The sequence below is a fragment of the Petromyzon marinus genome, unplaced genomic scaffold (assembly GCF_048934315.1).
Source record: "Petromyzon marinus isolate PM22_M1 ecotype Great Lakes invasive population unplaced genomic scaffold, UKy_Petmar_22M1.pri1.0 PM_Scaffold_17, whole genome shotgun sequence".
Taxonomy (NCBI): Eukaryota; Metazoa; Chordata; class Hyperoartia; order Petromyzontiformes; family Petromyzontidae; genus Petromyzon; species Petromyzon marinus.
This window is the reverse complement of record NW_027423135.1, coordinates 1286769-1310133: the sequence shown is the minus strand read 5'-3', so window position 1 is coordinate 1310133 and position 23365 is coordinate 1286769. Positions and strand designations below refer to the sequence as shown.

The following is a 23365-nucleotide window of genomic DNA, read 5'->3' as shown; positions in this document are numbered from 1 at the left end:
CCCAGGCAGGTGCTTAGTTTTGGTGGGGCTGATGGTAAGGCCCCACCTCTTAGTGGCACGCTCCAGTCTCAGCAGCAGCGTCTCCAACTCCTCCTCTGAATGAGCAGCAATTACCAATTCATCGCCACCACCATCACCACCACCATTACATTGATCTTCATCCAGCAGCGGATCCACCACAAGCCTCTGCTGGTGATATTCACGCAAATGACGTCACGGAATCCGCTTTCCAGTATGACGTCACCGATCACGCCCCTTATGACGTCACGCATCACACCCCGCCCCAGCTCCCGATGACGTCAACTGATCACAACTCCCCCCCAACCCCCCCACCCTTCCCTGGCGGCTGTCAAGGGACTGCGGTGATTTTACCATAAATGTTTTCTCTCTCTTACCCTCCCACCAGCACAACGCATTCACGGCATCCTCCGGATTTAAAGACGCAACTTTACCCCGGCCCCTCACCACCACCTCGGCCGTATAGTCAAGCCAACGTTGCGGGTGCGTCTTATAATCCGGTATGGTGGGTGTGCAACTTTACCGGGTGCGTCTTATAATCCGGTATTGTATGTGTACAACTTTACCCGGTGCGTCTTATAATCCGGTATTGTATGCGTACAACTTTACCGGGTGCGTCTTATAATCCGGTATTGTGTGTGTACAACTTTACCGAGTGCGTCTTATAATTCGGTATTGTATGTGTACAACTTTACCGGGTGCGTCCTATATAATCCGGTATTGTTTGCATCTTTACCGGGCGCGTCTTATAATCCGGTATTGTGTGTGCAACTTTACCGGGTGCGTCTTATAATCCGGTATTGTGTGCAACTTTACCGGGCGCGTCTTATAATCCGGTATTGTGTGTGTGCTACTTTACCGGGTGCGTCTTATAATCCGGTATTTTGTGTATGTAACTTTACCGGGCGCGTCTTATAATCCGGTATTGTTTGTGTACGTAACTTTACCGGGTGCGTCTTATAATCCGGTATTGTTTGCATCTTTACCGGGTGCGTCTTATAATCCGGTATTGTGTATATGTAACTTTACCGGGTGCGTCTTATAATCCGGCACAAATATATGTTTCCCCCCCCCGTTCACCCCGCTGGTGACCTTGTCGGGGACCGCGGCGATTTGACGCCGACCGCCGCTCCACCACCAACACAAAGAGAATAACTTCCTGCTGTCGTGTTCATCGAAGACGTCTGCCGGCGATTTAAAATATTTTTTAAAAAACCCCCTCATAGTTCGCGTAAAGCGTAACAACAAAAACAAACAAACACCACGACAAAACGATTCTCAATCTTTTAACGAAATATTTTTTTAAAAAATTATAATATCATCAACGTATACAAAGAAAGTAGTTTCGGCACCGCGAGGAATGTTCCCCCCCTCCCCCGCCGCGTATCCATCCGCCGGCTGGGCTCCCCTGCGGAACCAAACCACCGCCCACCCCCCCACACGCGCACCCCACCTCGTGTCCGTCCGCGCGTTCGCGAGCACTACTTTCACGCACACCACCATCACCACCACCACCTCAACACCCCCACGGCAAATTAAATAATTAACGGTCCGCCTGTCGCGATTACACCTTCACATCGATCACTGGGCGAGCTTTCGTTATCGATCGATTACAAATAATAATAATAATAATTTATTTCAGCAGACAAATCCACCCACCGACCACCTTGGCGGAGCTGCGGGCTCATGCAGCTGCGGGGCTAAAGGCCGCGCGCGAAGTCCGACGTTTCGCGAGATGTCTGGCCGAGCCGTGGGCAGGGTGGCGCTGCTGGGAGCCGCCTCGCTGCTCTCGGGCCTGCTGCTGCTCCTGCAGGCACAGTGCCCCGCGTGGAGCTGCTCGGGTAGCGGCAGGCACGGGCTGACCGTGCTGGTGGAGAGAGACCACCACCAACAACAACAACACCACCAACAACACCACCACCAACAACACCACCGCAGTCAACAACAACAGCTGCAGGACAACAACAACAACCATCAGCGGCAGGTCAATAATCATCATCATCAGCATGATGATGATGATGTTGATGAGTTTCAATACAACCATCAGCTGCATCCTGCCAACAAGATGCAGCAGCAGCAGCAGCGGAGGAGGAGGAGCGATCATCAGGAGAACAACAACAACAACGCACGGCAACAACCATCGCTCACTCCATCTCCACCAGAACCTCACCCGCCCCCACCACCTGCACAACAACCACCACCACCACCTTCAACAACAACAACAACAACCAGCAGCAACAGCAGCAGCAGCTGGTCCCAGTCACGGGCCCGACACAGGGCCTTCCCGGCGCGCCTGCTGGAGCCTCGCGTGCGCCTGGACCTGAGCGGGCGCGACGTGGTGGTGTTCCTGCACATCCAGAAGACGGGCGGCACCACCTTCGGCCGACACCTCGTCAGGGACGCGAGGCTGCCCGTGCCCTGCCGCTGCGCGCGGGCGCACAAGCGCTGCGTCTGCGCCAGGCCCAGCCGGCGGCCCGCGCGGGCGGTGCGCGGGCGAGGGCAGGGGCTGGGCCTGGGGCTGAGTCTGGGGCAGGGGCTGGGCCGTGCCGGGCCGGGCCCGAGCCCCGTGCGGGCGCGCGCCGGCAAGGAGGCCGCTGGAGCTGGGAACTCCGGCGGTGATGTCGGTGGTGGTGGTGGTGGTGAAGGAGGTGGTGATGGACGTGGTGTTGGTGGTGGTGTTGGTGGTGGTGTTGTTGTTGTTGGTGCTGGTGTCGGTGGTGGTGGTGTTGTTGGTGATGGTGTTGGTGGTGGTGTTGTTGGTGGTGGTGTTGGTGGTGGTGTTGGTGGTGTTGGTGGTGGTGTTGGTGGTGTTGGTGGTGGTGGTGGTGTTGGTGCTGGTGTTGGTGGTGGTGTTGGTGGTGGTGTTGTTGGTGGTAGTGTTGGTGGTGTTGGTGGTGGTGTTGGTGTTGGTGGTGGTGTTGGTGCTGGTGGTCGGAGTCGCAACGTCCCGGCGGCCGCGGGAGCCACCGTGAACTCTGCGGCGGCGGCTCCGTCCGGGGACACGGCAGCCGCCAGGACAGGAGACGAGGTGCGGACTACGACGACGAGGTGGAGGAGGAGGAAGAGGAGGAGGACGGACGACGGCGGTGGCCGTGGCGGACCGCCGCCGCCGCCGTCACCAGGGCCTCCCGTCGCCGGCGGTGGGCGCGGGACGTCGGACACGTGGCTGTTCTCTCGCTTCTCGACGGGCTGGCGCTGCGGGCTGCACGCCGACTGGACCGAGCTGCGGGCCTGCGTGCCCGCGCTGTTTGAGGGCGCCGGGGGGCCGCCCCGGTGAGCGAGGCCACGGCCGTCCGGGGCAGTGCTGAGTCTATGGGGGCAGTGTTGAGTCAATGGGGCAGTGTTGAGTCTATGGCGCAGTGTTGAGTCTATGGTGCAGTGTTGAGTCAATGGGGCAGTGTTGAGTCTATGGTGCAGTGTTGAGTCTATGGGTCAGTGTTGAGTCTATGGTGCAGTGTTGAGTCTATGGGGCAGTGTTGAGTTTATGGGTATTGTTGTGTCTATGTGGCAGTGTTGAGTCTATGGTGCAGTATTGAGTCTATGGCTATGGTGCAGTGTTGAGTCTATGGGGCAGTGTTGAGTCTATGGGTATTGTTGAGTCTATGGGGCAGTGTTGAGTCTATGGGTATTGTTGAGTCTATGGGGCAATGTTGAATCTATGGTGCAGTGTTGAGTCTATGGCTATGGTGCAGTGTTGAGTCTATGGTGCAGTGTTGAGTCTATGGTGCAGTGTTGAGTCTGTGGTGCAGTGTTGAGTCTATGGGGGCAGTGTTGAGTCTATGGTGCAGTGTTGAGTCTATGGGGGCAGTGTTGAGTCTATGGTGCAGTATTGAGTCTATGGTACAGTGTTGAGTCTATGGGGCAGTGTTGAGTCTATGGTGCAGTGTTGAGTCTATGGTGCAGTGTTGAGTCTATGGGCAGTGTTGAGTCTATGGGGCAGTGTTGAGTCTATGGTGCAGTATTGAGTCTATGGTACAGTGTTGAGTCTATAGGTTCAGTGTTGAGTCTATGGTGCAGTGTTGAGTCTATGGGGCAGTGTTCAGCTATGGTGCAGTGTTGAGTCTGTACTGCAGTGTTGAGTCTATGGTGCAGTGTTGAGTCTATGGTGCAGTGTTGACTCTATGGGGCAGTGTTGAATCTATGGGGGCAGTGTTGAGTCTATGGTGCAGTGTTGAGTCTATGGTGCAGTGCTGGGTCTATGGTGCAGTGCTGAGTCTATGGGGCAGTGTTGAGTCTATGGGGGCAGTTTTGGGTCTCTGGGGCAGTGTTGAGTCTATGGTGCAGTGCTGAGTCTATGGTGCAGTGTTGAGTCTATGGTGCAGTGTTGAGTCTATGGGGCAGTGTTGAGTCTATGGGGGCAGTGTTGGGTCTATGGGGCAGTGCTGAGTCTATGGTGCATGGCTGAGTCTATGGTGCAGTGCTGATTCTTTGGTGCACTGTTGAGTCTATCGTGGAGTGATGAGTCTATGGGGCAGTGTTGAGTCTATGGGGCAGTGTTGAGTCTATGGGGCAGTGTTGAGTCTATGGTGCAGTTTTGAGTCAATGGGCAGTGTTGAGTCTATGGTGCAGTGTTGAGTATTGGGGGTGTTGACTCTGGTGCAGTGTTGAGTCTAAGGTGCAGTGCTGAGTCTATGGTGCAGTGTTGAGTCTATGGGGCAGTACTGAGTCTATGGGGCAATGTTGAGTCTATGGGGGCAGTGTTGGGTCTATGGTGCAGTGCTGAGTCTATGGTGCAGTGCTGAGTCTATGGGGCAGTGTTGAGTCTATGGTGCAGTGCTGAGTCTATGGTGCAGTGCTGAGTCTATGGTGCAGTGCTGAGTCTATGGTGCAATGCTTAGTCTATGGTGCAGTGTTGAGTCTATGGTGCAGTGCTGAGTCTATGGTGCAGTGCTGAGTCTATGGTGCAGTGCTGAGTCTATGGTGCAGTGCTGAGTCTATGGTGCAGTGTTGAGTCTATGGTGCAGTGTTGAGTCTATGGTGCAGTGTTGAGTCTATAGGGGCAGTGGTGAGTCTATGGTGCAGTGATGAGGCTATGGTGCGGTATTGAGTCTATGGTGCAGTGTTGAGTCTATGGTGCAGTGTTGAGTCTATGGTGCAGTGTTGAGTCTATGGGCAGTGTTGAGTATATGGTGCAGTGTTGAGTCTATGGGGGCAGTGTTGAGTCTATGGGGCAGTGTTGAGTCTATGGTGCAGTGTTGAGTCTATGGTGCAGTGTTGAGTCTATGGGCAGTGTTGAGTCTATGGGGCAGTGTTGAGTCTATGGTGCAGTGTTGAGTATATGGTGCAGTGTTGAGTATATGGTGCAGTGTTGAGTATATGGTGCAGTGTTGAGTCTATGGTGCAGTGTTGAGTCTATGGTGCAGTGTTGAGTCTATGGTGCAGTGCTGGGTCTATGGGGCAGTGTTGAATCTATGGGGCAATGTTGAGTCTATGGTGCAGTGTTGAGTCTATGGGGCAGTGTTGAGTCTATGGGGCAGTGTTGAATCTATGGGGGCAGTGTTGAGTCTATGGTGCAGTGTTGAGTCTATGGTGCAGTGCTGGGTCTATGGTGCAGTGCTGGGTCTATGGTGCAGTGCTGAGTCTATGGGGCAGTGTTGAGTCTATGGGGGCAGTGTTGAGTCTATGGTGCAGTGTTGAGTCTATGGGGGCAGTGTTGAGTCTATGGTGCAGTGTTGAGTCTATGGGCAGTGTTGAGTGTTGGCGGTGTTGACTCTGGTGCAGTGTTGAGTCTAAGGTGCAGTGCTGAGTCTATGGTGCAGTGTTGAGTCTATGGGGCAGTGTTGAGTCTATGGGGGCACTGTTGGGTCTATGGGGCAGTGTTGAGTCTATGGGGCAGTGTTCAGTCTATGGTGCAGTGCTGAATCTATGGGGCAGTGTTCAGTCTATGAGGGAGTGTTGAGTCTATGGGGCAGTGTTGAGTCTATGTACTGCAGTGTTGAATCTATGGTGCAGTGTTGAGTCTATGGGGCAGTGTTGAGTCTATGGGCGCAGTGTTGAGTCTTTGGTGCAGTGTTGAGTCTATGGGCAGTGTTGAGTCTATGGTGCAGTGTTGAGTCTATGATGCAGTGTTGAGTCTATGGTGCAGTGTTGCGTCTTTTGTGCAGTGTTGAGTCTATGGTGCAGTGTTGAGTCTATGGGTAGCAGTGTTAAGTCTTTGGTGCAGTGTTGCGTCTATGGTGCAGTGTTGAGTCTATGGTGCAGTGTTGAGTCTATGGTGCAGTGTTGAGTCTATGGTGCAGTGTTGAGTCTATGGGGCAGTGTTGAGTATATGGTGCAGTGGTGAGTCTATGGGGCAGTGTTGAGTCTATGGTGCATTGTTGAGTCTATGGTGCAGTGTTGAGTCTATGGTACAGTGTTGAGTCAATGGTGCAGTGCTGGGTCTATGGTGCAGTGTTGAGTCTATGGTGCAGTGTTGAGTCTATGGGGCAGTGTTGAGTCTATGGTGCACTGCTGAATCTATGGTGCAGTGTTGAGTCTATGGTGCAGTGTTGAGTCTATGGTGCAGTGTTGAGTCTATGGTGCAGTGTTGAGTCTATGGTGCAGTGCTGAGTCTATGGGGCAGTGTTGAGTCTATGGGGGCAGTGTTGGGTCTATGGGGCAGTGCTGAGTCTATGGTGCAGTGCTGAGTCTATGGGGCAGTGTTGAGCCTATGGTGCATGGCTGAGTCTATGGTGCAGTGCTGATTCTATGGTGCACTGTTGAGTCTATGGTGGAGTGCTGAGTCCATGGGGCAGTGTTGAGTCTATGGGGCAGTGTTGAGTCTATGGGGCAGTGTTGAGTCTATGGTGCAGTGTTGAGTCAATGGGCAGTGTTGAGTCTATGGTGCAGTGTTGAGTATTGGTGGTGTTGACTGGTGCAGTGTTGAGTCTAAGGTGCAGTGCTGAGTCTATGGTGCAGTGTTGAGTCTATGGTGCAGTACTGAGTCTATGGGGCAATGTTGAGTCTATGGGGGCAGTGTTGGGTCTATGGTGCAGTGCTGAGTCTATGGTGCAGTGCTGAGTCTATGGGGCAGTGTTGAGTCTATGGTGCAGTGTTGAGTCTATGGTGCAGTGCTGAGTCTATGGTGCAGTGCTGAGTCTATGGTGCAATGCTTAGTCTATGGTGCAGTGTTGAGTCTATGGTGCAGTGCTGAGTCTATGGTGCAGTGCTGAGTCTATGGTGCAGTGCTGAGTCTATGGTGCAGTTCTGAGTCTATGGTGCAGTGTTGAGTCTATGGTGCAGTGTTGAGTCTATGGTGCAGTGTTGAGTCTATAGGGGCAGTGGTGAGTCTATGGTGCAGTGTTGAGGCTATGGTGCAGTATTGAGTCTATGGTGCAGTGTTGAGTCTATGGTGCAGTGTTGAGTCTATGGGCAGTGTTGAGTATATGGTGCAGTGTTGAGTCTATGGTGCAGTATTGAGTCTATGGTGCAGTGTTGAGTCTATGGTGCAGTGTTGAGTCTATGGGCAGTGTTGAGTATATGGTGCAGTGCTGAGTCTATGGTGCAGTGCTGAGTCTATGGTACAGTGTTGAGTCTGTGGTGTAGTGTTGAGTCTATGGGGGCAGTGTTGAGTCTATGGTGCAGTGTTGATTCTATGGTGCAGTGTTGAGTCTATGGTGCAGTGTTGAGTCTATGGGCAGTGTTGAGTCTATGGGGCAGTGTTGAGTCTATGGTGCAGTGTTGAGTATATGGTGCAGTGTTGAGTATATGGTGCAGTGCTGGGTCTATGGGGCATTGTTGAATCTATGGGGCAGTGTTGAGTCTATGGTGCAGTGTTGAGTCTATGGGGCAGTGTTGAGTCTATGGGGCAGTGTTGAATCTATGGGGGCAGTGTTGAGTCTATGGTGCAGTGTTGAGTCTATGGTGCAGTGCTGGGTCTATGGTGCAGTGCTGGGTCTATGGTGCAGTGCTGAGTCTATGGGGCAGTGTTGAGTCTATGGGGGCAGTGGTGAGTCTATGGTGCAGTGCTGGGTCTATGTTGCAGTGCTGAGTCTATGGTGGAGTGCTGAGTCTATGGGGCAGTGTTGAGTCTATGGAGCAGTGTTGAGTCTATGGGGCAGTGTTCAGCTTTGGTGCAGTGTTGAGTCTGTACTGCAGTGTTGAGTCTATGGTGCAGTGTTGAGTCTATGGTGCAGTGCTGGGTCTATGGGGCATTGTTGAATCTATGGGGCAGTGTTGAGTCTATGGTGCAGTGTTGAGTCTATGGGGCAGTGTTGAGTCTATGGGGCAGTGTTGAATCTATGGGGGCAGTGTTGAGTCTATGGTGCAGTGTTGAGTCTATGGTGCAGTGCTGGGTCTATGGTGCAGTGCTGGGTCTATGGTGCAGTGCTGAGTCTATGGGGCAGTGTTGAGTCTATGGGGGCAGTGATGAGTCTATGGTGCAGTGCTGGGTCTATGTTGCAGTGCTGAGTCTATGGTGGAGTGCTGAGTCTATGGGGCAGTGTTGAGTCTATGGGGCAGTGTTGAGTCTATGTGCAGTGTTGAGTCTATGGTGCAGTGTTGAGTCTATGGGCAGTGTTGAGTGTTGGCGGTGTTGACTCTGGTGCAGTGTTGAGTCTAAGGTGCAGTGCTGAGTCTATGGTGCAGTGTTGAGTCTATGGTGCAGTTCTGGGTCTATGGGGCAATGTTGAGTCTATGGGGGCACTGTTGGGTCTATGGGGCAGTGTTGAGTCTATGGGGCAGTGTTCAGTCTATGGGGGAGTGTTGAGTCTATGGGGCAGTGTTGAGTCTATGTACTGCAGTGTTGAATCTATGGTGCAGTGTTGAGTCTATGGGGCAGTGTTGAGTCTATGGGCGCAGTGTTGAGTCTTTGGTGCAGTGTTGAGTCTATGGGCAGTGTTGAGTCTATGGTGCAGTGTTGAGTCTATGATGCAGTGTTGAGTCTATGGTGCAGTGTTGAGTATATGGTGCAGTGTTGAGTATATGGTGCAGTGTTGAGTATATGGTGCAGTGTTGAGTCTATGGTGCAGTGTTGAGTCTATGGTGCAGTGTTGAGTCTATGGTGCAGTGCTGGGTCTATGGGGCAGTGTTGAATCTATGGGGCAATGTTGAGTCTATGGTGCAGTGTTGAGTCTATGGGGCAGTGTTGAGTCTATGGGGCAGTGTTGAATCTATGGGGGCAGTGTTGAGTCTATGGTGCAGTGTTGAGTCTATGGTGCAGTGCTGGGTCTATGGTGCAGTGCTGGGTCTATGGTGCAGTGCTGAGTCTATGGGGCAGTGTTGAGTCTATGGGGGCAGTGTTGAGTCTATGGTGCAGTGTTGAGTCTATGGGGGCAGTGTTGAGTCTATGGTGCAGTGTTGAGTCTATGGGCAGTGTTGAGTGTTGGCGGTGTTGACTCTGGTGCAGTGTTGAGTCTAAGGTGCAGTGCTGAGTCTATGGTGCAGTGTTGAGTCTATGGGGCAGTGTTGAGTCTATGGGGGCACTGTTGGGTCTATGGGGCAGTGTTGAGTCTATGGGGCAGTGTTCAGTCTATGGTGCAGTGCTGAATCTATGGGGCAGTGTTCAGTCTATGAGGGAGTGTTGAGTCTATGGGGCAGTGTTGAGTCTATGTACTGCAGTGTTGAATCTATGGTGCAGTGTTGAGTCTATGGGGCTGTGTTGAGTCTATAGGCGCAGTGTTGAGTCTTTGGTGCAGTGTTGAGTCTATGGGCAGTGTTGAGTCTATGGTGCAGTGTTGAGTCTATGATGCAGTGTTGAGTCTATGGTGCAGTGTTGCGTCTTTTGTGCAGTGTTGAGTCTATGGTGCAGTGTTGAGTCTATGGGTAGCAGTGTTAAGTCTTTGGTGCAGTGTTGCGTCTATGGTGCAGTGTTGAGTCTATGGTGCAGTGTTGAGTCTATGGGGCAGTGTTGAGTATATGGTGCAGTGGTGAGTCTATGGGGCAGTGTTGAGTCTATGGTGCAGTGTTGAGTCTATGGTGCAGTGTTGAGTCTATGGTACAGTGTTGAGTCAATGGTGCAGTGCTGGGTCTATGGTGCAGTGTTGAGTCTATGGTGCAGTGTTGAGTCTATGGGGCAGTGTTGAGTCTATGGTGCACTGCTGAGTCTATGGTGCAGTGTTGAGTCTATGGTGCTGTGTTGAGTCTATGGTGCAGTGTTGAGTCTATGGTGCAGTGTTGAGTCTATGGTGCAGTGCTGAGTCTATGGGGCAGTGTTGAGTCTATGGGGGCAGTGTTGGGTCTATGGGGCAGTGCTGAGTCTATGGTGCAGTGCTGAGTCTATGGGGCAGTGTTGAGCCTATGGTGCATGGCTGAGTCTATGGTGCAGTGCTGATTCTATGGTGCACTGTTGAGTCTATGGTGGAGTGTTGAGTCAATGGGCAGTGTTGAGTCTATGGTGCAGTGTTGAGTATTGGTGGTGTTGACCGGTGCAGTGTTGAGTCTAAGGTGCAGTGCTGAGTCTATGGTGCAGTGTTGAGTCTATGGTGCAGTACTGAGTCTATGGGGCAATGTTGAGTCTATGGGGGCAGTGTTGGGTCTATGGTGCATTGCTGAGTCTATGGTGCAGTGCTGAGTCTATGGGGCAGTGTTGAGTCTATGGTGCAGTGTTGAGTCTATGGTGCAGTGCTGAGTCTATGGTGCAGTGCTGAGTCTATGGTGCAATGCTTAGTCTATGGTGCAGTGTTGAGTCTATGGGGCAGTGTTGAGTCTATGGTGCAGTGTTGAGTCAATGGGCAGTGTTGAGTCTATGGTGCAGTGTTGAGTATTGGTGGTGTTGACCGGTGCAGTGTTGAGTCTAAGGTGCAGTGCTGAGTCTATGGTGCAGTGTTGAGTCTATGGTGCAGTACTGAGTCTATGGGGCAATGTTGAGTCTATGGGGGCAGTGTTGGGTCTATGGTGCATTGCTGAGTCTATGGTGCAGTGCTGAGTCTATGGGGCAGTGTTGAGTCTATGGTGCAGTGTTGAGTCTATGGTGCAGTGCTGAGTCTATGGTGCAGTGCTGAGTCTATGGTGCAATGCTTAGTCTATGGTGCAGTGTTGAGTCTATGGTGCAGTGCTGAGTCTATGGTGCAGTGCTGAGTCTATGGTGCAGTGCTGAGTCTATTGTGCAGTTCTGAGTCTATGGTGCAGTGTTGAGTCTATGGTGCAGTGTTGAGTCTATGGTGCAGTGTTGAGTCTATAGGGGCAGTGGTGAGTCTATGGTGCAGTGTTGAGGCTATGGTGCAGTATTGAGTCTATGGTGCAGTGTTGAGTCTATGGTGCAGTGTTGAGTCTATGGGCAGTGTTGAGTATATGGTGCAGTGTTGAGTCTATGGTGCAGTGTTGAGTCTATGGTGCAGTGCTGAGTCTATGGTGCAGTGCTGAGTCTATGGTACAGTGTTGAGTCTGTGGTGTAGTGTTGAGTCTATGGGGGCACTGTTGAGTCTATGGTGCAGTGTTGAGTCTATGGTGCAGTGTTGAGTCTATGGTGCAGTGTTGAGTCTATGGGCAGTGTTGAGTCTATGGGGCAGTGTTGAGTCTATGGTGCAGTGTTGAGTATATGGTGCAGTGTTGAGTATATGGTGCAGTGCTGGGTCTATGGGGCATTGTTGAATCTATGGGGCAGTGTTGAGTCTATGGTGCAGTGTTGAGTCTATGGGGCAGTGTTGAGTCTATGGGGCAGTGTTGAATCTATGGGGGCAGTGTTGAGTCTATGGTGCAGTGTTGAGTCTATGGTGCAGTGCTGGGTCTATGGTGCAGTGCTGGGTCTATGGTGCAGTGCTGAGTCTATGGGGCAGTGTTGAGTCTATGGGGGCAGTGGTGAGTCTATGGTGCAGTGCTGGGTCTATGTTGCAGTGCTGAGTCTATGGTGGAGTGCTGAGTCTATGGGGCAGTGTTGAGTCTATGGAGCAGTGTTGAGTCTATGGGGCAGTGTTCAGCTATGGTGCAGTGTTGAGTCTGTACTGCAGTGTTGAGTCTATGGTGCAGTGTTGAGTTTATGGTGCAGTGCTGGGTCTATGGGGCATTGTTGAATCTATGGGGCAGTGTTGAGTCTATGGTGCAGTGTTGAGTCTATGGGGCAGTGTTGAGTCTATGGGGCAGTGTTGAATCTATGGGGGCAGTGTTGAGTCTATGGTGCAGTGTTGAGTCTATGGTGCAGTGCTGGGTCTATGGTGCAGTGCTGGGTCTATGGTGCAGTGCTGAGTCTATGGGGCAGTGTTGAGTCTATGGGGGCAGTGATGAGTCTATGGTGCAGTGCTGGGTCTATGTTGCAGTGCTGAGTCTATGGTGGAGTGCTAAGTCTATGGGGCAGTGTTGAGTCTATGGGGCAGTGTTGAGTCTATGGGGCAGTGTTGAGTCTATGGTGCAGTGTTGAGTCTATGGGCAGTGTTGAGTGTTGGCGGTGTTGACTCTGGTGCAGTGTTGAGTCTAAGGTGCAGTGCTGAGTCTATGGTGCAGTGTTGAGTCTATGGTGCAGTTCTGAGTCTATGGGGCAATGTTGAGTCTATGGGGGCACTGTTGGGTCTATGGGGCAGTGTTGAGTCTATGGGGCAGTGTTCAGTCTATGGGGGAGTGTTGAGTCTATGGGGCAGTGTTGAGTCTATGTACTGCAGTGTTGAATCTATGGTGCAGTGTTGAGTCTATGGGGCAGTGTTGAGTCTATGGGCGCAGTGTTGAGTCTATGGTGCAGTGTTGAGTCTATGGGCAGTGTTGAGTCTATGGTGCAGTGTTGAGTCTATGATGCAGTGTTGAGTCTATGGTGCAGTGTTGCGTCTATTGTGCAGTGTTGAGTCTATGGTGCAGTGTTGAGTCTATGGGTAGCAGTGTTAAGTCTTTGGTGCAGTGTTGCGTCTATGGTGCAGTGTTGAGTCTATGGTGCAGTGTTGAGTCTATGGTGCAGTGTTGAGTCTATGGTGCAGTGTTGAGTGTATGGGGCAGTGTTGAGTATATGGTGCAGTGGTGAGTCTATGGGGCAGTGTTGAGTCTGTGGTGCAGTGTTGAGTCTAGGGTGCAGTGTTGAGTCTATGGTACAGTGTTGAGTCAATGGTGCAGTGCTGGGTCTATGGTGCAGTGTTGAGTCTATGGTGCAGTGTTGAGTCTGTGGGGCAGTGTTGAGTCTATGGTGCAGTGCTGAGTCTATGGTGCAGTGCTGGGTCTATGGTGCAGTGTTGAGTCTATGGTGCAGTGTTGAGTCTATGGTGCAGTGTTGAGTCTATGGTGCAGTGGTGAGTCTATGGTGCAGTGTTGAGTCTATGGTGCAGTATTGAGTCTATGGTGCAGTGTTGAGTCTATGGTGCAGTGTTGAGTCTATGGGCAGTGTTGAGTATATGGTGCATTGTTGAGTCTATGGTGCAGTGTTGAGTCTAATGTGCAGTGCTGAGTCTATGGTGCAGTGCTGAGTCTATGGTACAGTGTTGAGTCTGTGGTGCAGTGTTGAGTCTATGGGGGCAGTGTTGAGTCTATGGGGGCATTGTTGAGTCTATGGTGCAGTGTTGAGTCTATGGGGAAGTGTTCAGCTATGGTGCAGTGTTGAGTCTGTACTGCAGTGTTGAGTCTATGGTGCAGTGTTGAGTCTATGGTGCAGTGTTGAGTCTATGGGGCAGTGTTGAATCTATGGGGGCAGTGTTGAGTCTATGGTGCAGTGTTGAGTCTATGGTGCAGTGCTGGGTCTATGGGTTAGTGCTGAGTCTATGGTGCAGTGTTGAGTCTATGGGGCAGTGTTGAATCTATGGGGGCAGTGTTGAGTCTATGGTGCAGTGTTGAGTCTATGGTGCAGTGCTGAGTGTATGGTGCAGTGTTGAGTCTATGGTGCAGTGTTGAGTCTATGGTGCAGTGTTGAGTCTATGGGGGCAGTGTAAAGTCAATGTTGCAGTGCTGAGTCTATGGGCAGTGTTGAGTCTATGGGCTGCAGTGTTGAGTCTATGGTGCAGTGCTGAGTCTATGGGGCAGTGTTGAGTCTATGGTGCATGGCTGAGTCTATGGTGCAGTGCTGAGTCTATGGGGCAGTGTTGAGTCTATGGTGCATGGCTGAGTCTATGGTGCAGTGCTGATTCCATGGTGCACTGTTGAGTCTGTGGTGGAGTGCTGAGTCTATGGGGCAGTGTTGAGACTATGGGGCAGTGTTGAGTCTATGGGGCAGTGTTGAGTCTATGGTGCAGTGTTGAGTCTATGGGCAGTGTTGAGTCTATGGTGCAGTGTTGAGTATTGACGGTGTTGACTCTGGTGCAGTGTTGAGTCTAAGGTGCAGTGCTGAGTCTATGGTGTAGTGTTGAGTCTATGGTGCAGTACTGAGTCTATGGGGCAATGTTGAGTCTTTGGGGGCAGTGTTGGGTCTATGGTGCAGTGCTGAGTCTATGGTGCAGTGCTGAGTCTATGGGGCAGTGTTGAGTCTATGGGCAGTGTTGAGTCTATGGGGGCAGTGTTGATTCTATGGGGCAGTGCTGAGTCTATGGGGGCAGTGTTGAGTCTATGGTGCAGTGTTGAGTCTATGGTGCAGTGCTGAGTCTATGGTGCAGTGCTGAGTCTATAGTGCAGTGCTGAGTCTATGGTGCAGTGCTGAGTCTATGGTGCAGTGTTGAGTCTATGGTGCAGTGTTGAGTCTATGGTGCAGTGTTGAGTCTATGGTGCAGTGTTGAGTCTATGGTGCAGTGTTGAGTCTATAGTGGCAGTGGTGAGTCTATGGTGCAGTGTTGAGTCTATGGTGCAGTGTTGAGTCTATGGTGCAGTGTTGAGTCTATGGGCAGTGTTGAGTCTATGGTGCAGTGCTGAGTCTATGGTGCAGTGCTGAGTCTGTGGTACAGTGTTGAGTCTGTGGTGCAGTGTTGAGTCTGTGGGGGCAGTGTTGAGTCTATGGTGCAGTGTTGGGTCTATGGTGCAGTGTTGAGTCTATGGGGGCAGTGTTGAGTCTATGGGGCAGTGTTGAGTCTATGGTGCAGTGTTGAGTCTATGGTGCAGTGTTGAGTCTATGGTGCAGTGTTGAGTCTATGGGCACTGTTGAGTCCAAGGCGGCAGTGTTAAGTCTATGGTGCAGCGTTGAGTATATGGTGCAGTGTTGAGTATATGGTGCAGTGTTGAGTCTATGGTACAGTGTTGAGTCTATGGGTTCAGTGTTGAGTCTATGGTGCAGTGTTGAGTCTATGGGGCAGTGTTCAGCTATGGTGCAGTGTTGAGTCTGTACTGTAGTGTTGAGTCTATGGTGCAGTGTTGAGTCTATGGTGCAGTGTTGAGTCTATGGGGCAGTGTTGAGTCTATGGTGCAGTGTTGAGTCTATGGGGCAGTGTTGAGTCTATGGTGCAGTGCTGAGTCTATGGGGGCAGTGTTGAGTCTATGGTGCAGTGTTGAGTCTATGGTGCAGTGCTGAGTCTATGGGGCAGTGTTGAGTCTGTGGTGCAGTGCTGAGTCTATGGTGATGTGCTGGGTCTATGGTGCAGTGCTGAGTCTATGGGGCAGTGTTGAGTCTATGGGGGCAGTGGTGAGTCTATGGTGCAGTGCTGGGTCTATGTTGCAGTGCTGAGTCTATGGTGGAGTGCTGAGTCTATGGGGCAGTGTTGAGTCTATGGGGCAGTGTTGAGTCTATGGGGCAGTGTTGAGTCTATGGTGCAGTGTTGAGTCTATGGGCAGTGTTGAGTGTTGGCGGTGTTGACTCTGGTGCAGTGTTGAGTCTAAGGTGCAGTGCTGAGTCTATGGTGCAGTGTTGAGTCTATGGTGCAGTTCTGAGTCTATGGGGCAATGTTGAGTCTATGGGGGCACTGTTGGGTCTATGGGGCAGTGTTGAGTCTATGGGGCAGTGTTCAGTCTATGGGGGAGTGTTGAGTCTATGGGGCAGTGTTGAGTCTATGTACTGCAGTGTTGAATCTATGGTGCAGTGTTGAGTCTATGGGGCAGTGTTGAGTCTATGGGCGCAGTGTTGAGTCTATGGTGCAGTGTTGAGTCTATGGGCAGTGTTGAGTCTATTGTGCAGTGTTGAGTCTATGATGCAGTGTTGAGTCTATGGTGCAGTGTTGCGTCTATTGTGCAGTGTTGAGTCTATGGTGCAGTGTTGAGTCTATGGTGCAGTGTTGAGTCTATGGTGCAGTGTTGAGTCTATGGTGCAGTGTTGAGTCTATGGTGCAGTGTTGAGTCTATGGGGCAGTGTTGAGTATATGGTGCAGTGGTGAGTCTATGGGGCAGTGTTGAGTCTATGGTGCAGTGTTGAGTCTAGGGTGCAGTGTTGAGTCTATGGTACAGTGTTGAGTCAATGGTGCAGTGCTGGGTCTATGGTGCAGTGTTGAGTCTATGGTGCAGTGTTGAGTCTGTGGGGCAGTGTGGAGTCTATGGTGCAGTGCTGAGTCTATGGTGCAGTGCTGGGTCTATGGTGCAGTGTTGAGTCTATGGGGGCAGTGTTGAGTCTATGGGGGCAGTGTTGAGTCTATGGTGCAGTGTTGAGTCTATGGGGCAGTGTTCAGCTATGGTGCAGTGTTGAGTCTGTACTGCAGTGTTGAGTCTATGGTGCAGTGTTGAGTCTATGGTGCAGTGTTGAGTCTATGGGGCAGTGTTGAATCTATGGGGGCAGTGATGAGTCTATGGTGCAGTGTTGAGTCTATGGTGCAGTCCTGGGTCTATGGGTTAGTGCTGAGTCTATTGTGCAGTGTTGAGTCTATGGGGCAGTGTTGAATCTATGGGGGCAGTGTTGAGTCTATGGTGCAGTGTTGAGTCTATGGTGCAGTGCTGAGTGTATGGTGCAGTGTTGAGTCTATGGTGCAGTGTTGAGTCTATGGTGCAGTGTTGAGTCTATGGGGGCAGTGTAGAGTCAATGTTGCAGTGCTGAGTCTATGGGCAGTGTTGAGTCTATGGGCTGCAGTGTTGAGTCTATGGTGCAGTGCTGAGTCTATGGGGCAGTGTTGAGTCTATGGTGCATGGCTGAGTCTATGGTGCAGTGCTGAGTCTATGGGGCAGTGTTGAGTCTATGGTGCATGGCTGAGTCTATGGTGCAGTGCTGATTCTATGGTGCACTGTTGAGTCTGTGGTGGAGTGCTGAGTCTATGGGGCAGTGTTGAGACTATGGGGCAGTGTTGAGTCTATGGGGCAGTGTTGAGTCTATGGTGCAGTGTTGAGTCTATGGGCAGTGTTGAGTCTATGGTGCAGTGTTGAGTATTGGCGGTGTTGACTCTGGTGCAGTGTTGAGTCTAAGGTGCAGTGCTGAGTCTATGGTGTAGTGTTGAGTCTATGGTGCAGTACTGAGTCTATGGGGCAATGTTGAGTCTTTGGGGGCAGTGTTGGGTCTATGGTGCAGTGCTGAGTCTATGGTGCAGTGCTGAGTCTATGGGGCAGTGTTGAGTCTATGGGCAGTGTTGAGTCTATGGGGGCAGTGTTGATTCTATGGGGCAGTGCTGAGTCTATGGGGGCAGTGTTGAGTCTATGGTGCAGTGTTGAGTCTATGGTGCAGTGCTGAGTCTATGGTGCAGTGTTGAGTCTATGGTGCAGTGTTGAGTCTATGGTGCAGTGTTGAGTCTATGGTGCAGTGTTGAGTCTATGGTGCAGTGTTGAGTCTATAGTGGCAGTGGTGAGTCTATGGTGCAGTGTTGAGTCTATGGTGCAGTGTTGAGTCTATGGTGCAGTGTTGAGTCTATGGGCAGTGTTGAGTATATGGTGCAGTGTTGAGTCTATGGTGCAGTGTTGAGTCTATGGTGCAGTGCTGAGTCTATGGTGCAGTGCTGAGTCTGTGGTACAGTGTTGAGTCTGTGGTGCAGTGTTGAGTCTGTGGGGGCAGTGTTGAGTCTATGGTGCAGAGTTGGGTCTATGGTGCAGTGTTGAGTCTATGGGGGCAGTGTTGAGTCTATGGGGCAGTGTTGAGTCTATGGTGCAGCGTTGAGTATATGGTGCAGTGTTGAGTATATGGTGCAGTGTTGAGTCTATGGTACAGTGTTGAGTCTATGGGTTCAGTGTTGAGTCTATGGTGCAGTGTTGAGTCTATGGGGCAGTGTTCAGCTATGGTGCAGTGTTGAGTCTGTACTGTAGTGTGGAGTCTATGGTGCAGTGTTGAGTCTATGGTGCAGTGTTGAGTCTATGGGGCAGTGTTGAATCTATTCGGGCAGTGTTGAGTCTATGGTGCAGTGTTGAGTCTATGGTGCAGTGCTGGGTCTATGGTGCAGTGCTGAGTCTATGGGGCAGTGTTGAGTCTATGGGGGCAGTGTTGGGTCTCTGGGGCAGTGTTGAGTCTATGGTGCAGTGCTGAGTCTATGGGGCAGTGTTGAGTCTATGGGGCAGTGTTGAGTCTGTGGTGCAGTGCTGAGTCTATGGGGGCAGTGTTGGGTCTCTGGGGCAGTGTTGAGTCTATGGTGGAGTGCTGAGTCTATGGGGCAGTGTTGAGTCTATGGGGCAGTGTTGAGTCTATGGGGCAGTGTTGAGTCTATGGTGCAGTGTTGAGTCTATGGGCAGTGTTGAGTCTATGGTGCAGTGTTGAGTCTATGGGCAGTGCTGAGTCTATGGTGCAGTGTTGAGTGTTGGCGGTGTTGACTCTGGTGCAGTGTTGAGTCTAAGGTGCAGTGCTGAGTCTATGGGGCAATGTTGAGTCTACGGGGGCAGTGTTGGGTCTATGGTGCAGTGCTGAGTCTATGGGGCAGTGTTGAGGCTATTGGCAGTGTTGAGTCTATGGTGCAGTGCTGAGTCTATGGTGCAGTGCTGAGTCTACGGGGGCAGTGTTGATTCTATGGGGCAGTCCTGAGTCTATGGGGGCAGTGTTGAGTCTATGGTGCAGTGTTGAGTCTATGGTGCAGTGCTGAGTCTATGGTGCAGTGCTGAGTCTATGGTGCAATGCTTAGTCTATGGTGCAGTGTTGAGTCTATGGTGCAGTGCTGAGTCTATGGTGCAGTGCTGAGTCTATGGTGCAATGCTTAGTCTATGGTGCAGTGTTGAGTATATGGTGCAGTGCTGAGTCTATGGTGCAGTGCTGAGTCTATGGTGCAATGCTTAGTCTATGGTGCAGTGTTGAGTCTATGGTGCAGTGCTGAGTCTATGGTGCAGTGCTGAGTCTATGGTGCAGTGTTGAGTCTATGGTGCAGTGTTGAGTCTATGGTGCAGTGTTGAGTCTATGGTGCAGTGCTCAGTCTATGGTGCAGTGTTGAGTCTTTGGGGCAGTGTTGAGTTCATGGTGCAGTTTTGAGTCTATGGGGCAGTGTTGAGTCTATGGGGGAGTGTTGAGTCTATTGTGCAGTTTTGAGTCTATGGGGCAGTGTTGAGTCTATGGGGCAGTGTTCAGTCTATGGGCAGTGTTGAGTCTATGGGGTAGTGTTGGGTCTATGGTGCAGTGTTCGGTGTATGGTGCAGTGTTGAGTCTATGGTGCAGTGTTGAGTCTATGGGGCAGTTTTGAGTCTATGGTGCAGTGTTGAGTCTATGGTGCAGTGTTGAGTCTATGGTGCAGTGTTGAATCTATGATGCAGTGTTGAGTCTATGGGGGCAGTGTTCAGTCTATGGGGCAGTGTTGAGTCTATGGTGCAGTGTTGAGTCTATGGTGCAGTGTTGAGTCTATGGTGCAGTGTTGAGTCTATGGTGCAGTGCTCAGTCTATGGTGCAGTGTTGAGTCTTTGGGGCAGTGTTGAGTTTATGGTGCAGTTTTGAGTCTATGGGGCAGTGTTGAGTCTATGGGGGAGTGTTGAGTCTATGGTGCAGTTTTGAGTCTGTGGGGCAGTGTTGAGTCTATGGGGCAGTGTTCAGTCTATGGGCAGTGTTGAGTCTATGGGGTAGTGTTGGGTCTATGGTGCAGTGTTCGGTGTATGGTGCAGTGTTGAGTCTATGGTGCAGTGTTGAATCTATGATGCAGTGTTGAGTCTATGGGGGCAGTGTTCAGTCTATGGGGCAGTGTTGAGTCTATGGTGCAGTGTTGAGTCTATGGGGCAGTGTTGAGTCTATGGTGCACTGCTGAGTCTATGGTGCAGTGTTGAGTCTATGGTGCAGTGTTGAGTCTATGGTGTAGTGTTGAGTCTATGGTGCAGTGTTGAGTCTATGGGGGCAGTGTTGGGTCTATGGGGCAGTGCTGAGTCTATGGTGTATGGCTGAGTCTATGGTGCAGTGTTGAGTCAATGGGCAGTGTTGAGTCTATGGTGCAGTGTTGAGTATTGGCGGTGTTGACTGGTGCAGTGTTGAGTCTAAGGTGCAGTGCTGAGTCTATGGTGCAGTGTTGAGTCTATGGTGCAGTACTGAGTCTATGGGGCAATGTTGAGTCTATGGGGGCAGTGTTGGGTCTATGGTGCAGTGCTGAGTCTATGGTGCAGTGCTGAGTCTATGGGGCAGTGTTGAGTCTATGGTGCAGTGTTGAGTGTATGGTGCAGTGCTGAGTCTATGGTGCAGTGCTGAGTCTATGGTGCAATGCTTAGTCTATGGTGCAGTGTTGAGTCTATGGTGCAGTGCTGAGTCTATGGTGCAGTGCTGAGTCTATGGTGCAGTGCTGAGTCTATGGTGCAGTGTTGAGTCTATGGTGCAGTGTTGAGTCTATGGTGCAGTGTTGAGTCTATAGGGGCAGTGGTGAGTCTATGGTGCAGTGTTTAGGCTATGGTGCAGTATTGAGTCTATGGTGCAGTGTTGAGTCTATGGTGCAGTGTTGAGTCTATGGGCAGTGTTGAGTATATTGTGCAGTGTTGAGTCTATGGTGCAGTGTTGATTCTATGGTGCAGTGCTGAGTCTATGGTGCAGTGCTGAGTCTATGGTACAATGTTGAGTATATGGTGCAGTGTTGAATCTGTGGTGCAGTGTTGAGTCTATGGGGGCAGTGTTGAGTCTATGGTGCAGTGTTGAGTCTATGGTGCAGTGTTGAGTCTATGGGGGCAGTTTTGAGTCTATGGGGCAGTGTTGAGTCTATGGTGCAGTGTTGAGTCTATGGTGCAGTGTTGAGTCTATGGGCAGTGTTGAGTCTATGGGGCAGTGTTGAGTCTATGGTGCAGTGTTGAGTATATGGTGCAGTGTTGAGTATATGCTGCAGTGTTGAGTCTATGGTGCAGTGTTGAGTCTATGGGGCAGTGTTCAGCTATGGTGCAGTGTTGAGTCTGTACTGCAGTGTTGAGTCTATGGTGCAGTGTTGAGTCTATGGTGCAGTGCTGGGTCTATGGGGCATTGTTGAATCTATGGGGCAGTGTTGAGTCTATGGTGCAGTGTTGAGTCTATGGGGCAGTGTTGAGTCTATGGGGCAGTGTTGAATCTATGGGGGCTGTGTTGAGTCTATGGTGCAGTGTTGAGTCTATGGTGCAGTGCTGGGTCTATGGTGCAGTGCTGGGTCTATGGTGCAGTGCTGAGTCTATGGGCAGTGTTGAGTCTATGGGGCAGTGTTGAGTCTATGGGGCAGTGTTGAGTCTATGGTGCAGTGTTGAGTCTATGGGCAGTGTTGATTGTTGGCGGTGTTGACTCTGGTGCAGTGTTGAGTCTAAGGTGCAATGCTGAGTCTATGGTGCAGTTCTGAGTCTATGGGGCAATGTTGAGTCTATGGGGGCACTGTTGAGTCTATGGGGCAGTGTTGAGTCTATGGTGCAGTGTTCAGTCTATGGTGCAGTGCTGAATCTATGGGGCAGTGTTAAGTCTTTGGTGCGGTGTTGCATCTATGGTGCAGTATTGAGTCTATGGTGCAGTGTTGAGTCTATGGTGCAGTGTTGAGTCTATGGTGCAGTGTTGAGTCTATGGGGCAGTGTTGAGTATATGGTGCAGTGGTGAGTCTATGGTGCAGTGCTGAGTCTATGGTGCAGTGCTGAGTCTATGGTGCAGTGTTGAGTCTATGGTCCAGTGTTGAGTCTATGGTGCAGTGCTGAGTCTATGGTGCAGTGTTGAGTCTATGGGGCAGTATTGAGTCTATGGTGCAGTGCTGAGTCTATGGTGCAGTGCTGGGTCTATGGTGCAGTGTTGAGTCTATGGTGCAGTGTTTAGTCTATGGTGCAGTGTTGAGTCTATGGTGCAGTGTTGAGTCTATGGGGCAGTGTTGAGTATATGGTGCAGTGGTGAGTCTATGGTGCAGTGCTGAGTCTATGGTGCAGTGCTGAGTCTATGGTGCAGTGTTGAGTCTATGGTGCAGTGTTGAGTCTATGGTGCAGTGTTGAGTCTATGGTGCAGTGCTGAGTCTATGGTGCAGTGTTGAGTCTATGGGGCAGTGTTGAGTCTATGGTGCAGTGCTGAGTCTATGGTGCAGTGCTGGGTCTATGGTGCAGTGTTGAGTCTATGGTGCAGTGTTTAGTCTATGGTGCAGTGTTGAGTCTGTGGTGCAGTGGTGAGTCTATGGTGCAGTGTTGAGTCTATGGTGCAGTGTTCAGTCTATGGTGCAGTGTTGAGTCTATGGGGCAGTGTTGAGTCTATGGTGCAGTGTTGAGTCTATGCGGCAGTGTTGAGTCTATGGTGCAGTGTTGAGTCTATGGTGCAGTGTTGAGTCTATGGTGCAGTGCTGAGTCTATGGTACAGTGCTGAATCTATGGTGCAGTGTTGAGTCTATGGTGCAGTGCTGAGTCTATGGTGCAGTGTTGAGTCTATGGTGCAGTGTTGAGTCTATGGTGCAGTGTTGAGTCTATGGTGCAGTGCTGAGTCTATGGTGCAGTGTTGAGTCTATGGGGCAGTGTTGAGTCTATGGTGCAGTGCTGAGTCTATGGTGCAGTGCTGGCTCTATGGTGCAGTGTTGAGTCTATGGTACAGTGTTTAGTCTATGGTGCAGTGTTGAGTCTATGGTGCAGTGGTGAGTCTATGGTGCAGTGTTGAGTCTATGGTGCAGTGTTGAGTCTATGGTGCAGTGTTGAGTCTATGGGGCAGTGTTGAGTCTATGGTGCAGTGTTGAGTCTATGGGGCAGTGTTGAGTCTATGGTGCAGTGTTGAGTCTATGGTGCAGTGTTGAGTCTATGGTGCAGTGCTGAGTCTATGGTACAGTGTTGAATCTATGGTGCAGTGTTGAGTCTATGGTGCAGTGTTGAGTCTATGGTGCAGTGTTGAGTATATGGGGCAGTGTTGAGTCTATGGTGCAGTGCTGAGTCTATGGGGGCAGTGTTGAGTCTATGGTGCAGTGTTGAGTCTATGGTGCAATGCTGAGTCTATGTGGGCAGTGTTAAGTCTATGGTGCAGTGTTGAGTCTACGGGGCAGTGTTGAGTCTACGGTGCAGTGTTGAGTCTATGGTGGAGTGCTGAGTCTATGGGGGCAGTGTTGAGTCTATGGTGCAGTGTTGAGTCTATTGTGCAGTGTTGAGTCTCTGGTGCAGTGCTGAGTCTATGGTGCAGTGCTGAGTCTATGGTGCAGTGCTGAGTCTATGGTGCAGTGTTGAGTCTATGGTGCAGTGCTGAGTCTATGGTGCAGTGCTGAGTCTATGGTGCAGTGTTGAGTCTATCGTGCAGTGTTGAGTCTACGGTGCAGTGTTGAATCTATGGTGCAGTGTTGAGTCTTTGGTGCAGTGTTGAGTCTGTGGTGCAGTGTTGAGTCTATGGGGCAGTGCTGGTTCTATGGTGCAGTGTTGAGTCTAT

At 51.1% G+C, this 23365-nt stretch overlaps 1 protein-coding gene across 1 annotated transcript in view; it reads left to right on the top strand.

The window, feature by feature from the left end:
* Positions 1–1049: 1049 nt before the first annotated feature.
* LOC142922778 (uncharacterized) overlaps positions 1050–23365 on the top strand; it is a 30844-nt gene continuing 8528 nt past the window's right edge. The window contains exon 1 of the mRNA XM_076063664.1: positions 1050–3291. Within this exon, the coding sequence (XP_075919779.1) occupies positions 1754–3291 (1538 nt within the window). The 5' untranslated portion in view covers positions 1050–1753. The remainder of the gene's footprint in view (positions 3292–23365) is intronic.